Source organism: Bubalus bubalis, chromosome 18 (assembly GCF_019923935.1).
Source record: "Bubalus bubalis isolate 160015118507 breed Murrah chromosome 18, NDDB_SH_1, whole genome shotgun sequence".
Lineage (NCBI taxonomy): Eukaryota > Metazoa > Chordata > Mammalia > Artiodactyla > Bovidae > Bubalus > Bubalus bubalis.
The window spans coordinates 52,051,682-52,068,315 of NC_059174.1; the positions used below are offsets into that span (position 1 = coordinate 52,051,682).

General features: G+C 57.4%; 1 protein-coding gene across 1 annotated transcript; it reads left to right on the forward strand.

The window, feature by feature from the left end:
- The first annotated feature begins 5,609 nt into the window (after positions 1-5,609).
- BCAM (basal cell adhesion molecule (Lutheran blood group)) lies at positions 5,610-15,869 on the forward strand. Its single transcript, XM_006067546.4, has 15 exons — positions 5,610-5,765; positions 7,772-7,893; positions 8,455-8,683; positions 8,806-8,876; positions 9,155-9,251; positions 9,346-9,528; positions 9,992-10,128; positions 10,357-10,513; positions 13,053-13,168; positions 13,275-13,416; positions 13,582-13,718; positions 13,880-14,024; positions 14,114-14,258; positions 15,222-15,339; positions 15,432-15,869. Exons 1-15 carry the CDS (start codon positions 5,684-5,686, stop codon positions 15,435-15,437), a joined length of 1,887 nt encoding a protein of 628 aa, XP_006067608.4. The 5' UTR covers positions 5,610-5,683; the 3' UTR covers positions 15,438-15,869.
- The last annotated feature ends 765 nt before the right edge of the window (positions 15,870-16,634 follow it).

Sequence of the window (16,634 nt, forward strand, 5' to 3'; positions counted from 1 at the left end):
TGCTTGGCAGGCAGTTTCTTTACCACTGAGCTACCAGTGAAGTGAAAGTGAAAGTCACTCAGCCGTGTCCAACTTTGTGACCCCATGGACTATACAGTCCATGGAATTCTCCAGGTCAGAATACTGGAGTGGGGTAGCCTTTCCCTTCTCCAGGGATCTTCCCAACCCAGGGATCAAACCCAGGTCTCTCAGGAGAGACTTTCACTTTCACTTTCTTTACCAGCTGAGCCACAAGGGAAACCCAAGAATACTGGAGTGGGTAGCTATCCCTTCTCCAGCGGATCTTCCCGACCTAGGAATCGAACCGGGGTCTCCTTCACTGCAGGTGGATTCTTTACCAACTGAGCTATCAGGGAAGCTCTCAAACCCAGATACCCAAGTTCTAATTCTCTTAGACAAAAAGCCCCCACGTTTCCTTGAGAGTGACACACCCAGTCTTCCCACAATCCATTCTCATCTCTCCTCCTTTCCTGGTGGGATCCTTCTTCCAAAGTAGCAATGGAAGTGTCTCCCCACTGCATCACTAATCCTGAAGGAACCCAAGCCTCCCTCTGCCTAAGTTTAAACCACTTGCCATCCCGGCAGCCCCCACCCTATGCTCAGTCCCAGGCCAGGCAAGGAGGGCAACGTAGAGGGCTGCAGGAACCCGGAGCAAACAGCTGATTCAGTTGAGGCGGTCAGGGAGGGCTTCTAGAAGGAGGGAACATCTAAGCTGCATCTGAAAAGATGAGTTAAAAGGTAATTCAGTGTAAACAGAATATGGAAGCATGCGTCACAGATTTAGTTACAAGGAACAGAAGCCTCCTCTGGGGCAGGAAGGGAATTGATTGAGAGGACTCGGGATCACTCACAGATTCCCAGAAGTGATTAGAGAATCAGGATCGGAAAGTGATCGAGGGAACATGACGGGCAGCTGGCTTCCAACCATAACCCAGCCACGGTCACACCACAGAACATGTCTGAAGGGGATACGCTGGGGCCTCAGTGACCACTAGATGCTGGTCATCTCTCTGCCTCTGCCACCCCAGAATAGGCTAGCTGTTGCATGGAACAAATCACACCGAAACTTTTATTTTAATATAATTTTATTTATTTATTTAGGGCCACACTGGGTTTTCATTGCTTTGCGCAGGCTTTTTCTAGTTGTGGCGAGCGGGGGCTACTCTTCCTTGCGGTGCCCGGGCTTCTCATGGCAGTGGCTTCTCTTGTTGTGGGGCACAGGCACCAGGCACACAGTCTTCAGTACTTGCAGCACGTGGGCTCAGGAGTTGTGGCTCATGGGATCTAGAGCACAGGCTCAATAGCTGTGGCCCAGGGGCTTAGTTGCCCCGAGGCATGTGGAATGTTCCAGGACCAGGGATCGAACCTATGTTCCTTGCACTGGCAGGCGGATTCTTATCCACTGTGCCACCAGGCAAGTCCAACACAGGATCTTATTTGTGCACAACAGTAAGGGTTTTGGGTGGTTCTGGCTCAGGGTGCGATCGAGTGGTGCTTGGAGCAGGGCAGCTGGGGACTGGACAGACACCCCTCTGCTGTCTCAGACCTCTCCACGTGCTCTCCACGCTTGCTAGTTTGGGCTTCCCCACAGCATGGCTGCCTCAACGTAGTCAGAGTGCTTATATGGTGGCTGAAGTCTTCACAGAAGATATTCCAGTGGTGCAGACAGAAGTTACACGGTTTTTTCTACCTAATCTTGGAACTCATGAAGTATTCTTTTTTTTTTTTTTTTTTTGGTCAAGCTGCATCTATGTTGTGGGACACAGGCTTTCTTTAGCTTCAGTGCTAGGGCTTAGTTTCCCCTCGGGATGTGGGATCTTAGTTCCATGACCAAGGATCAAACCTATGTCCCCTGCATTGGAAGGCAGATTCTTAGCCACTGGACCATCAGGGAAGTCCCCAGTTCTGCCACATTCTAATGGTTAGATGCACAGATTTAAAAGGAGGGGACGTGTTTAACAGATAGACCCTCACCTCTCAATGGAAAGTTCAGCTTGTAGGAGAGCATGTGGGATGAGAGCTCTTGCCACAGCCATCTTTGAAAAGCTGCACCTGTCCATCTGCCGTCGAGGGCATAGATTAGCCAGTTTTGGCTTGTTTGGTATTAGCACCTGATTCCAAGGTAGAGTGGGGTTCACCAGGCTTAGCTCATCTGAGCTACAACAGAGGCGGGAAAGAAATATCTGTTTGGTTTCAACAGAGGGTAACAGGCTTTTGGATGGCAAGGATTTTTTTTTTAATGTGGGGTGAGGTTGTGTGCATGCTAAGTCGCTTCAGTTGTGTCTGACTCCTTGCAACCCTACGGACTGTAGCCCACAAGGCTCCTCTGTCCATATCCTCTGGGGATTCTCCAGACAAGAATACTGGAGTGGGTTGCCATGTCCTCCTCCAGGGGATCTTCCCAACCCAGGGACTGAACCCACATCTCTTATGTCTTCAGCACTGGCAGGCAGGTTCTTTACCACTAGCGCCGCCTGGGAAGCCCTGAAGGGGGTGCAGCTGCTAGCTAACCCACCTCCACAAAAGGCCATTGTAATCCACCCCTTTGAATGTTCAGCATCAGTAGGTTTCCTTTACTTTAGACTGACATTCTCTTCCCCAAATAGTTCTTTTTTTAATATTTATTTTTATTTATTATTTTGGCTGCGCCAGGTCTTAGTTGCAGCATGTGAACTCTAAGTTGTGACATATGGGATCAAGTTCCCTGACCGGGGATCGAACCTCGGCCCCCTGCATTGGGAGTTCAGAGTCTTAGCCACTGGGCCACCAGAGAAGTCTCCAACCTCAAAACCTCTTATCAGAGCTCTCCTTGTACAATTAAGTCTTATACAAATAAAAATACATCATGCTGGCCCCCAAGATAACACAAACTCTCAGTAGTTACATTTTCCAGATGCAAGTCTAGAATCATGGGGGAGTAGACATTCCCCCTCCAAATACATCATGACTTCCTTGTATTCCACAATCTGTGAACTAGTTTAGAGTAACCAGCCCACACTGTGGGTTTCCCCAGTGCCTCAGCAGTAAAGAATCTGGCTGGGTTCGATCCCTGGGTCGGGAAGATCCCCTGGAGGAGGAAATGGCAACCCACTCCAGGATTCTTGCCTGGGAAATCCCATGGACAGAGGAGCCTGGCGAGCTACAGAGTCGGAAGTGACTGAGCACACACACACATCCCACACTGTATCCAAGATAATAGGATAAAGGTATAGAAATACAGGGCTTGTTACTTAAAATGTCTAAGTAGGTACATATGAGAAAGCAATGAAATTAGAAAATTCATTGATTTCAGGCGTAGTCAGCTCCTTATACCAAGCACCGTTCTAGACACTGGGGATACAGTGGTGAACTAAAGTTCCCGTTCTCTTGGAGCTTCTGTTTTGTGTAAAACAATAAAAAATAAATATGTGGCAGCGATAAGTGCTGCGGAGGAAAAATGTAGCGAAATAAAGGGCTGGGTTAGCTGCTGTATCAGAAAGGATGGTTAAGGGAAGCTCTGTGATAAGATGATGCAGTAGAGATTTGAAGCCAAACAGGGAGAGAGAGATGGCAGGAAAGAATGTCCCACAAGAGGGAAGAGCAAGAGCAAAGGCCCTGAGGCTGGAACAAGCCTGGCGATGGAGGAAGAGCATGGAGTCAGAGATCAATGTGGCAGGAATAGAGCTAGCGAAGTGGGGCAGAGAAGACGAAGATGAGGCCGGGGAGGCAATGAGGACCAGATCCAGGACATTGTGCACCATGGAAAGGACTTCAACTTTTGCTCAGAAGGAGAAGATCTCTGCGGAAGGGTGACAGGGGCTGACTCACATTTTAATGGGATCCTTCCGGCTGTTTTATGGAAGTAAATTGTAGGGGACAAAGACAGATATTTCAGTACTAGTTGGTGCAAGTCCTCAAGGAAACGGCCCTGGTATTTATGACTTTCCTCCTTTGTACACACTCCATACACCCCCACGTTTATGAACCAGAACCAGAACCCCGGCTGGTTGGATTCTTAAGGAAGGTGGAAGGGGGCTGTTGAGGAAAGGGTATACCTAGCAGCCCGAGCAGAAGATGTATGAGCCAGGGGCAGGGGAGCTGGGGAGTGGGTGCCTGGGGTCCCTGTGTGGAAGCTAGTGCCAGGGAGCTCTTTTGTCCACTCACGAGTTTGCAGGTGTGTTGGGCAACGAGCCAGTCTGGGTGGGGTTTGCGTGTGAGCCTGTGTACTCCTGTGTTTGAGCCTTGCAAACCTTCCTGAGTTCTTGCTCCATGTCTTGCCTGGGCTGGACAGTACTGGGGATGCAGTAGTGACCACAGCAGCCCTGGCCCTTCCCTTACTGGCTCTCAGTCCAGTGGGGGAGACAAACTCATCCCCAGACAGAACTGACCCAGAATGGGCAGGGCTGGGTCGGGGAGCCCAGAGGTGGGCACTTGACTCAGCCAAGGAGAGCACGGAGGGCTTCCTGGAGAAGGGGAGCTAACACTACAAGGTCACCTCTCCCAACTATAACAATCGCTCTCCTATGTGGACAAAGGAGCCTTGACCAGTCTAACCAATAACCCCCGCGCTGACCTACAATCTAAGATGTCCCTGGTGCCTGACCAGTGGTCCCCCTTCTGCCCGTCCACCCCCCACATCTGATCAGAGGCCTGGGGAAAGTCTCCCAGCATGACCAGCTGCCCCTTACTAGCCAGTGTGAAGGGCTAGCTTCTCCCGGGTAACCAGTGAAATCTCACCCCACCCCCATCCTCTGGCCAGCATCTAGGAATTTTGTCCCAGCCAGGCCTGCCTTGTAAGGAGCCCTGGACACTCTGATCTGTGATCCCAAGTCTGACCTGTGACCCTTACTTGTGACCCATGGCGGAACTCCTCCTTTTTTTCCCTCAGGTGCCCAGGCCTCCTCCCCACCCCCACTCACCTGTCAACCCCGATTCTTTTCCCCTCCCCCCAAAGTTGGAAGGGAGTGAAGGGAAGAGAAAGGGAGGAAGGGGGGTGGCATTCCTAGGATTCCCTGGAAGGGGGGAAGAGAGGGAGGGCCCTAGGGAGGAGAGCTAAGGGAAGAGCACCCCACAGCCCCCGCCCCCGCCAGCATCTCAGAGGCCTGGGCAGAGCTGGGTGTTGAAGACCATCAGACATTAGAACCATCAGACTTTAGAACCATTAGACATTAGAACCAGGTGGGTTCCAGGCCACTGGTCAGACAGGAAAGCAGCCCAGCGCACTGGCCACTGGGGAGGCTGGGGATTGCTGGTTGAACTGGGAGAGGCTGGTGCAGGCCACTGGTTGGACCCGGGCCAGCAGGTCGAAAACGACGAGGGGAGCCCAGGTCACCGGCCGGGGTGGGAACGGGTCCCGCCAGTGAGAATGAGGCGGAGATGATCCGCGGGAGTCCAGGGAGAACCCCTGCTCTGGACACCGGCCGAACTGGTTGGTCGGGTCACCCGCCAGGGGCGCTGGTCAGTTGAAGCCTGACACCCTGGGGCCTGGGGGCGGGGAGCCTGGCTCCCGGCTGAGCGCTGGGAGGTCGGCTCCGGGCAGTGGGAGGTCCTGGCCTGGCGCCCGGGTTTGGAGGGGGACGAGGAGGAGACCAGGAGGGCGGGGTGGGGCGGGGCTGCCTGGGGCGGGGCCTCCTCTCTCCAGTCCCGGCGGCCGAGGAGCCCCAGCCCGGGCTCAGTCTCTGCCCCTGCCGCCGCCGCCTTGAACATGGAGCCCCCGGACGCGCGGGCTGGGGCGCGTAGGGCCCCGCGGTTGCTGGTGCTCGTGCTCCTGCTGGCGGCCCCCCCAGGTATGGCTTGGGCTGAGAGCAGGGCGCGCCTGGGGGGCGCGGGGAGAGGACGGGAGGTGGGGAGGGGCTTTCACCGACCCCAGGGACCCCAGAAAAGGAGGGATATGGGGTACCCCTCCCAGTGAGAGATCTAGCGACAGCCAGACAGAGGGCTGGGGATCCTCAGCTGTGTATTAGAAGCGATCTGAGAAGCCATTGGACCCAGGAGTGCGGGCGCTCCGCTCCCTGCCCCCTCAGACGCTGGGATCTGCCACCGCTCCCACACCCGCCTGGCCCCTATTCCCCCGGACCCAGAGGTCCTGGCCTCCAGTGGCCGGAGTTCCTTTTCCCCGGGGACAGAAGAGACCAAAGCGGAACTCCCCGCTCAAAAGTTGTCAAGTTTTGAGAGGGTCAGGGACCCTTATTGCGGGTTCCCCCCATTCAGATTTAGAGCCCAGACTCTAAAGGACCCGCCCCTCTCGCCTCTCGCTCCATCAGAAAGGGCTGGAGCCCAGCCCCTGGGCAGTGACAGCGGAACTAAGTGTTTCCAAGTGACAGAGCCCCCCTTCCCAGGGGCCCAGATAAAGCCACGCACCTGCGTGGTGGTTGGAGGAGAGGTAGAGGCCCTCAGGGGCTGGGGGAAGAGAGAACTGGGGGAGAGAGAGATCCCTCCGACCATCCTTGCTGTCTCTACTGCTCGGACCCAGCCCTGGGCACCAGCCTGGCCCCACACTCCCTCCCATGGGGCAGGCCCAGGCCAGAGGTGGGTGCCTGGGAATCCAGGGCCCTGGCACAAGCATAGTGAACAGTGGGTCCCCAGGGGCAAAGCTGGGCCAGGCTGGGCAGGGAAGGGAAGGGAGATTCTAAGAACTGAGAGCCCGGGCCAGGATGCCAGCCCAGAGACTGAAAGAGCTCGCTTTCCTAATGTGAACGCCTCTACCTGCCCGGATCCTGGGACGGGAGTCCTGGCCCTCCGCTCCCTTCTCCCTCAGGACCCAGGATCTGGGGCCTCCACCCTGTCCTGCTCAGAGGCACATGCTGCTGCTTCTCTCAAAGAGTTAGATGGGCCAAGGCGCGGGTAGGGGGCTCGGGCAGGTCTGAGCCAGCCTGTCCCTCCCACATTCCTGAAACCTGCCCAGCCCTGTCCCCCCTCACTGCGCCCACACACCCATCCCGCCTCAGCTCTGGCCCAGCCCCAGTCCCCCCGCTCCTGATGGAGAGACCCAGGGGGCAGGGCCGGGCAACACGGAGACTGAGAGGAACGCAGAGAACCGTGAAACTAAGAGACGGAGACGCAGGGTGAGGGGCACGCACGTACACACACACACACACACACACACACACGCACACACACACACACACACGCAGAGGAGGTAACTAAGATGGAGACGATTATCCATCTCATTGTGCCAGGCCCCAGGTGAAGTGCTGGAGGCTAAGAAATGAGCCTGCCAAGGCCCTGCCCTCAAGGGGCATTTGGTCTAGTGGGATAAGCAAGGACACACAGGATTTGAGCCCAAGCAGATTGTATGGAGGCCACTGGGGCCCTGTGTGGCCCAGGGGAGGAGTCTTCAGTTCTGCAAGTGAACGGAGAGATGGGATCTGAAGCTTAGAGATGCAGAAATGAGAGATAAAGGGAGAGAGGAGCTGAATCTGAGGGAGCAGGGGCTGGGGGCCTGGACCCCTGGGTCTGGGGGAGGAGGGGCTGGGGGCCTGGACCCCTGGGTCTGGGGGAGGAGGGGCTGGGGGCCTGGACCCCTGGGTCTGAGGGAGCAGGGGCTGGGGGCCTGGACCCCTGGGTCTGAGGGAGCAGGGGCTGGGGGCCTGGACCCCTAGGTCTGAGGGAGCAGGGGCTGGGGGCCTGGACCCCTGGGTCTGCGGGAGGAGGGGCTGGGGGCCTGGACCCCTGGGTCTGGGGGAGGAGGGCCTGGGGGCCTGGACCCCTGGGTCTGAGGGAGGAGGACGGGGGACCTAGAGAGCTCTGCCTCCTGGTGGCAGTGGGAGAGAGCTCAGTCACCCTCCTGCAGGTTCCAAGGCTGAGGTCCGCCTGTCTGTGCCCCCCCTGGTGGAGGTGATGAGGGGGGAGTCTGTCACTCTGGACTGCAGCCCCTTGGGGACCTATGACTATTTCATGCTGGAATGGTTTCTGGTGAGTGCTGTGAGCTGGGAACAAGGGCATGACAGAGGGGGTCTGAGAGTCAGGGCGCACTGGGGCTGCAAACGTTCATCCCCTCATCCGAGCCTGAAAGCCCCTAGGAGCCCCACAAGCTGCCTTTCCATTTTACAGGTGGGGAAATGGAGGCCCAGCAAGGGGAAGCCCCTCTCCAGGGTACCCTGGTGTCCGGGCACAGCTGAGGCTAGAATGAAAGAGGTCCCCTGGCTCTTGAAAGGGGACATTCAGAGGCAGACACCCAGAAGGCAGGAGCCCGGGGATGGGACTAAAGAGAAAGAGAAACAGGAGACCCAGGGCAGGAAAGGGAGACAGAGGTGGAAGCATGGTGAGATGGCGAAAGAGGGAACCAGAGAAGGGAAAGGTGACCACAGACAGGGAGCGGGGATGGGAGAGCTGAGAGAGGACGGAGGGACCGGAGAGAGCGAGAACGTGAGAGAAGGAGACCCGCGGAGCGGAGCGGCAGCGAGAAAGGGGACACGGAGGAGGGCCCGTGGCCAGGCAGCCTCTCGCTGAGATGCTCCCCGCCCGCCCCCGCAGGTCGACCGCTCCGGTGTCCGCCACCGCCTGGCCTCGGCCGAGCTGCGTGGCTCCGAGCTCCGGGACAAAGAGCTCAACTCTCGGGGCCGCAGCCCCCCGTACCAGCTGGACTCCCGGGGGCGCCTGGTGCTGCCTGAGGCCCAGGTGGGCGACAAGCGCGACTACGTGTGCGTGGTGAAGGCGGGGGCAGCCGGCACCGCTGAGGCCACCGCCAGGCTCAACGTGTTTGGTGAGTGTCTGTGCCTCCCCTCCGACCACCACCCCCCCACTCACAACACACACACATCCTGGGAAGGGGCAGGGAAGTGAGAACCCCGGGAAGCAGCTCCTGACTGTAAGTCCCTCCCGCAGCCAAACCAGAGGCCCCGGAGGTCTCCCCCAACAAAGGAATCCTGTCTGTGATGGATGACTTTGCCCAGGAGGTACCTTGGGCCACACCTTGCTTCCAGGATTCTGAGGGGAGGAGGGGGTCCTGGGCTCCTATAGCCCAAGGTCGGGAGAGGCTGGGGCCTTGGGCTTCCCAGTCTGAGGAGTAGGGGTCCGGGAGTTCCAACCTTGGGTCTCCCGGGAGGAGAGGGCTGGGAGCTGGACTCGTCTGTCTGGGTCTGGTCTGGTCCCCACCCCGCTCCAGGGAGGGGGACCCAGACTCCAGGGTCCTGGCTCCCAGCCCAGTGTGGGTGTGGGTCTGTGTCTGTCCCAGATAGCCACTTGCAGCAGCCGAAACGGGAACCCAGCCCCCCAGATCATGTGGTATCGGAACGGGCAGCCCCTGGCCGTGCCCCTGGAGGTGAACTCCGGTGAGTGGCGCCTGAGGGAGCTTGGCTAGACCTCGGGCTGGGGCTGGGCGGCAGCCGGGCTGGCTGACCGCCTCCCCGCCGCCCTCTCCCGCAGAGGGCTACATGACCACCCGCACCGTCCGGGAGGCCTCCGGCCTGCTCTCTCTCACCAGCACCCTTTACCTGCGGCTCCACAAGCCCGACCGGGAGGCCAGCTTCCACTGCTCCGTGCACTACTACCTGCCCGCTGGCCAGCACGGCCGCCTGGACGGTCCTTCCTTCTCCCTCACCCTACACTGTGAGTCCGAGCCGGGCCCCTGGCTGCCCCCACCGGGAACTCTCGCGAGGAGGCCTGACCCTCCAAGGTGACCTCTTGACCTGCCCCACTCCTTCCAGGCCTTCCGCCCCCTTACCTCAGGCTGAAGTGGGTACTCGCCTCTGACCTCTGACCTCGAGTGCCAGCGGGAGCCCCATCCTGACTTCTGACTCCCCGCATAACACCTGAACCCCATGGAGTCTCAGGACTAACCGTGTGCCCCATGCTTCCACCCCAAAATGGGTCCCCCCAAATCTCACACTGACCTGTCACCCACACTGTAGCAAAAGAAAGGACTAAGGTTGGCCAAAAAAAGAAAAAAGATGTTCCCTCTCACCTTTGGCCAACCATAGCCCTTTCCTTTGCTGCAGTGCTGGCCTCTCCCCCTTAACCTAGCCCTGCCTTTTACCCTTGACCCTGACCATGAGTCTGCCCTTTCCCTTAGATCCCACAGAGCGCGTGCTGTTCTGGTTGGGCAGCCAGTCCACTGCTGAAGGCTGGGTCCGTGAGGGTGACTCTGTCCAGCTGTTGTGCCAGGGGGACGGCAGTCCCACCCCAGAGTACACGTTTTTCCGGCTTCAGGTAACCCACCCCCTCATTCCCCTGACCTCTGTGATCTACTCGTCTGCACCAACTTCTGACCCCTGGCTTAGCAAGGCACGTGATCAATGACCCAGGAGCTATCTGTTCCCCGATTTGTGAGAGTCTTGACATACCTTGATGCCTGGCTTGGGTGACCCTGGACCTAACCTGACCCTGCCAGCCCAGAGCAGCTCCTGAACAGGGTTCCTCATTCCTGGTCTCCCCCAGGACAAGCAGGAGGATGTGCTAAAAACAAGTCTTGAGGGGAACTTGACGCTGGAGAGGGTACAGCGGAACCAGAGCGGGACCTATGGCTGCAGGGTGGAGGACTACGACGTCCCCGAGGATGCGGAGCTCTCCAAAACCCTGGAGCTGCGTGTGGCCTGTGAGAGCCCCCGGAGTGGGAGGGGGCCCTGGCATCAGCGAACTCCTCACCCTCGCCACCCCCCCCACAGCCCTGTCTCCATCCCTTTCTGTGGTGCCCAGCCTGGTCTCGATGCCCCCAGCCCCTCCAGTCTCCCATACAAGGCAGCCAGAGACCCCTTTCCAAGGCATACACCTGACCTTCCCCTACCTAGAACCTGCTGTGGCTCCCCAGTCCTCTGGGGACAAGACCCACATGCTTCACCCCAGCCTTCAAGACCCACCCGGCTGGCCTCACCTTAGGCGGACCCTTCTCCCCATCACACCCCAGGCTCTTCTCCTCTTTACTCCCCATCTTCTCTTCCGTCCAATCCCAACCCATCTCTCGGGTCCCAGTCTTCCAAGAAGCCTTCTTGGTCTGCCTGCACACAAGCCCTGAGCAAAGGCCCTGTCCCCTCCTGGGCATTCCTGTCACCTCCCTTCCTGGGGCTAGACCCTGTGCCACATGTCAACAAGAGAGTGCAGCCCCAGCCTATACCCAGCTCCAGGGTCCAGTAGGGGAGACAGATGTTAAACGCTGAACACACACTTTTTTTTTTTTTGAACACACATTTTGAGTCACAGTCCTGCCTCTACAGAGACTAACGCAGAGGAGTGGGATAAGGAACTGGTGCGGTGAGCAGAGATTATTTTCCATGGAGGGTGTTGGGGGCTGCAGATTCTGACTGCAGGAAGGAAATTTATGGGGAGTGCCCCGGGATCCACACCTCTTGGTGGGTGATGAGGGAAGGAAGCAGGATGCAGCAGAGGCGGAAGTTGGGCTTCAGCCTAAGGAAGACCTCTACATGCTCATAGGGCATTTAGAAGCTGAGAGATCCCCAGTTGGGGTACAGGGGCTGGATCTTTTGTACATCCACGTCAACCTGTCGTTGGATGTGGGCTGTCTAGGGAAGGAGGGGACACGACCTTGAGCCAGGGGCTCTCTCTGTGACTCAGGCAGTTTCCAGAGAGGGCTGACAGCTGAGGGCTGACAGCTGACGGCCTTCTCAACAGCTGGGGAGAAAATCCTTTGGTGCCAAAGGGGAAATCTGAGTGTCCACGACAGAGGGTCAGAGAGACCTCTCTGAGAAGGGGATCATGTGTAGGAAACCAAAGAATGGAACCAGAGAATGATGAGTCAGAAGAAAAGCATTCCAGGCTGCAGAAACAGCACGTGCAAGGGCCCTGAGGCCCACACTGGCATATTGGAGAACAACAGGGAAAGAACAGGGTAGCCGGAGCTCAGGGAGCAAGAGGGGAAGGTGGGAGATGAGACTGAAGCAGTGGGCAGGGTCAACCAGGCAGGACTTTTTGGCTTCATCAAGGAAAGAGGCCTGTATGTCCACCATACTGGGGAACCACTGCAGAGTTTTGTTTTGTTTTGTTTTGTTTTGTTTCTCACTGCAATATTTTAAGCAGAGGCAAGGGCTGACCAGTGTGTTTTGAAAAGATCCCTTGGGAGGCCTTCCCTGGTGGTCCGGTGGATAACACTCCCCACTCCCAATGCAGGGGACCTGGGTTCAGTCCTTGGTTGGGGAACTAAGATTCCTACATGCCATCACTAAGCCCCATGATGCAACTAGAGAAGCCTGGGCACTACAAAAAAAAAAGAGGAGTGGGCAACTAAGATTCCCACATGCCATCACTAAGCCCCGTGATGCAACTAGAGAAGCCTGGGCACTACAAAAAAAAAAAAAAAAAAGAGGAGTGGGCTGTTTTGTTTTGTTTTAAAAAAAGAACCCAACACAGCCAAAATTAAATAAATAAATTTTAAAAACAATTTTTTTTTAAGTCAAACTTGGACATGACTGAGCAACTACACTTTCCCTGTTTAAAAAAGAAAAGATCCCTCTGGCTGCTCAGCAAAGAATGGACCAGAGAGGACAAGAGTCCTGCCCAGTACAGAGACCTGTGAGGACGTGACTGCAGTGTTCAAGGCAGTTGGACCCCAGGATCAGAGATGGAAAGAAGTGAGAAGATTCATTTGGGGGACAGAGCAGAGAAAGACTTGATGGAAAAAAATGGGTCGTGTGGAGGAGAGAAGGCCAAGGTTTGAGGGGTAGTCAGAGAAGGAGCGCCCAACACCTCCCAGGTTATCCATTAACCCTGGGCTCAGATGTCAGCTCTGGAGGCAGGTGGTCGAAGTGGGCCTGTATTTTGGTTTTTTGTTGTTGTTATTGTTGTTTTAAGTGTTTGTTTTATTTATTTAATTTGGCCGCATCAGGTCTTCATTGTGGCATGTGGGGTCTAGATCCCCGACCGGCCCCCCTGCATTGGGAGCACAAAATCTTAGCCACTGGACCACCAGGGAAGCCCGGTGGGCATGTACTTTGGAGTCAGACTCCTAGATCTGGGCTCAAGGGCCCAGATGAGAGAGTGGAGAGCTCATGGAGCTGGGGAGAAGTTGGCATTCTCTGCTGACGATTGTCCATTCACGTCTGCCCTCCTCAAAAGCCCTGGGGATCCCCTAACTGATCGGGTGAGGGTCCGGGGAAGGTGACATTCTGCTCCCCCCACTCCAGACCTGGACTCCCTGGAGCTCAGCACAGGGGAGGAGCTTTCCTTACCTCTGCATAACAGCACAACCGTGACCTGCTCTGCTCGAGGCCTGCCCACCCCGACCCTATACTGGACCAAGGTGAGAGGGAAAGGCGTCCCTCCCCAGCATGGGACCCTCCCCTTTCCATCAACCCCTACCTGCCTCTCACAGCCAGCTGGTGCCTGCTTTTTCTCTCCCCACCCAGGACTCAGCACCCATGGGGGAGGACCCCACACTCTCCCTCCACTCCGTCACCTTCGATTCCGCCGGCACCTACACGTGTGAGGCCTACATGCCCAGGATCCCCCTCCTGAGTCGCACCCGGAGCTTCAGGCTGCTGGTTCAAGGTTTGGGGTGTGGGCAGGCTGGGATGGGGATAGTATGGGGGGATGTGGGGCGCCAGGACAAATGAGATGGGTCCACGGCTGGTCCTTCTCTCCTCTTTTTCTCTCCCTCCTTTCCTTTTCCCAGGTGCCTACATCTCACCCCCTTTCCCGCCCCACCACCCACAGGGACACCAGAGTTAAAGGCAAAGGAGGCTCAGCCCAAGGCCGAAGGCAGCTGGACTGAAGGAGATGAAGTCACCCTGATCTGCTATGCCCGAGGCTACCCAAAGCCCAAACTCACCTGGAACCAGTTGGGCGGCAGCGTAAGGGACCCTCCCTGACCCTCCCCAAATCCCAGCCGGCTCAGTGGTCCACGGATCATGTCCTCCCCACCCTCCACCTCCACTGACCGCTTCCTTTTCATCTCTGCCCACACCCTGAGCCCTTGATCTCAAAAGCCTGGGCCTGACCTGAGCCTCCACAGCCCACAGAACCAGCCCCTGGGGGCCAGGGCTGGGTGAGCAGCTCCCTGACCCTGAAGGTGACCAGTGCCTTGAGCCAAGACGGCGTCTCCTGTGAGGCCTCCAACCCTCTCGGGAACACCCACCATGTCTTCCACTTTGGAACCGGTGAGTAACCACCGTGGTGGGACCGACACCGGGTGCAGGGCAGACAGCGGGCTGCTGGCTGACCCCTCCCCCTCTGCCCTGCCCCGCAGTAGCCCCCCAGACCTCCCAGGCCGGCGTGGCGGTCATGGCCGTGGCCATCAGCGTGGCACTCCTGCTCCTCGTCGTTGCTATCTTCTACTGCATGAGACGCAAGGGGCGGCCCGGCTGCTGCCAGCGGGGCGAGAAGGGGTCTCCGTGAGTGGCCTGCAACCTTGAAACGGACCTCTCTACCCCAACCCTGACCTCACCCCGACCTCAGCCCCAAACCAACCACAGCCCCAACCCCAGCTCCATCGGCAAATAAGATGCCATCCCATCTCCAACCTCCGACCTGGACCATGACCGTCCCCTCCCCTCTCCTCAACCCCACCCAACCCATAACCAACTCCCAGCCCACCCCAAGCTCACCTTAACCCCATCCCCAATCTCATCCCCACCTGTGATCCACACCCACCCCAATCCCAAAGTAACCTCATCTATACCTCCAGCTTCCTCTCCAACCCCAACCTATCCCCCAGCCGCACCCTCAGCTCCAGCGCATATCCAGTAACCAAACACAGCTTCAGCCACCTCCCCTTCCCAAGCCCCCCTGCACATCCCCCCATCCCTTTCCTAACTCCAAACCCATCCCCATCCAATCTTATCTCCAACCACAACCACACAGCCACCCTCAACTCCAGTCCACAGCCATCCCCACGTGTGTGTGTTCTAAGTCGCCTCAGTCATGTCCACCTCTTTGCGACCCCATAGACCATATAGCCCATCAGGCTCCTCTCCCCATGGGGTTCTCCAGTCAAGAATACTGGAGTGGGTTGCCATGCCTTCTTCCAGAGCATGTTCCTGACCCAGGGATTGAACCTGCCTCTCTTGGGACTCATGCATGGCAGGCGGATTCTTTACCACTGAGCCACCGGGGAAGCCCAGCTATCCCCACAGCCCTCCCTAAAACCCATCCCAGTGACATCACCAGCTCCAAATCCAAGAGCAGCGTCAAGCATGTCCTCACCCCATCCCTGACCCCAGGGCCACTTCCACCTCCTACCTCACCCCCAGCTCATTCCCACCCACCCATCGCCAAGTCTGTCCCCATCCAACACACCCATCACCAGTTCCTTCCTTGGCCATGACCACCTCTAACACAATGTCTCCTCCCACTAGGCCACCTGGGGAACCCAAGTTGAGCCACTCAGGATCACAGCGGCCGGAGCAGAAGGGCCTTCTCATGGGGAGTGCCTCTGGAGGAGCCAAGCATGGGAGCGGGGGCTTTGGAGATGAGGTGAGTAAGGGCCTGGGCCCCTGGGGAGAGGGGACCACTGCGGGTGGAAGAGCTGCTGTGGGCCCAGGCTGATCTCCCCATCTTTTCCCCAGTGTTGAGCCTGAGGACCTTCCCAGAGGCAGTCATTGAACCCAACCTGGAGTGGCGAGCATCAGAAAACCAGCCCCGCTCACACCTCTGCCTGCCCCCACTTTCCCGGCCTTTCCTCTTCCCTCTCTGGGCCCTCCCTTCCTTCCTCTGTGGGCTGGGCAGGGACCACAGCGGCCTGGGAGGGAGGGGACCTTCCTCCAAGGATTGTGACTCTCCCAGGCCCCAGAATAGCTCCTGGACCCGAGCCCAAGTCCTGGCCTGGGACGAGGCTCGAGGGTCGGCTGGCTGGGGCTATTTTTACCTCCTGCCTCCATTGCTGGTCGCCCCCCCCTCCCACCTGACGTCCTGCTGCAGAGTCTGACACTGGATCCCCGCCCCCTGCCCTGACCCCATCATCTGTGGACACTGGAGTCTGGAATAAATGCTGTCTGTCACCTGGACACCATCCTGTGGCCAGAGCCGCATCCTCTAGGGGATGAGAGGGGAAGGGGGGTGCAGGTGGTGCTCTGGGCCCGCTAGCTCTCCCACCCCCTTGCTGGACCTCAGGAGAAATCTGATGTCATGGAGAAAGAAATGAGAGAGAAAGGATGGAGGGTGACTCAGCTGGAAAAAGGTGGAGAAGAGAGGTGCTGGGGGTCCAGAGGGAGCTGAACCTGGCCCCTGAAGATCAGTGCCTTTAGGGGGAGGTGGGGTGCTGTCCCCTTAAGTAAAAAATGCCCAGTCTCTCTTGCCAGAGGCCCAGAGGGAATTGAAACATCCAGAGGAAAAGCTCTCTCTGAGCTGTAGAGTGGATGGAATTAGGGATTTAGGCATCTCCTCTGAGGACAGCCTGGGGCCTGCAGTGGTGGGGGGGGTGGGGTGGGGGAGGAGGGACAACTTGGAGGAACCCCCATGAAGGGATCTAGGCAGAGAGAAGGGACGGCAGAAACAGCAAAACAGAGACTTGCCGAAGGGGAGGGAGAGGCATTTGAAAGGAGGACGGAGAGGCTAAGGGGGAGAACTGAGGGATGGGCTGGGGCAGCTCAGAATTGAGAGAGAGCCACTGAGTCAGACAGAGATGTGGGGAGAGAGAGGCAAAGACAGACAAATAGAGACATGTCCTGGATCTATTTACTGTGCAATTCCAGACCACAGCAATAAAGCGAAGATCACAATAAAGCAAGTCACACAAATTTTTCAGTTTCCCAGTGCATATATTACGTTTA

Bases quoted from the DNA above. Each gene is read 5' to 3' on its own strand.
- BCAM (XM_006067546.4), top strand. From the start codon at position 5,684: ATGGAGCCCCCGGACGCGCGGGCTGGGGCGCGTAGGGCCCCGCGGTTG. The intron at 9,252-9,345 runs GTGAGTGGCGCC...CCTCTCCCGCAG, and splicing joins GCCCCTGGAGGTGAACTCCG to AGGGCTACATGACCACCCGC. The intron at 13,169-13,274 runs GTGAGAGGGAAA...CTCCCCACCCAG, and splicing joins CGACCCTATACTGGACCAAG to GACTCAGCACCCATGGGGGA.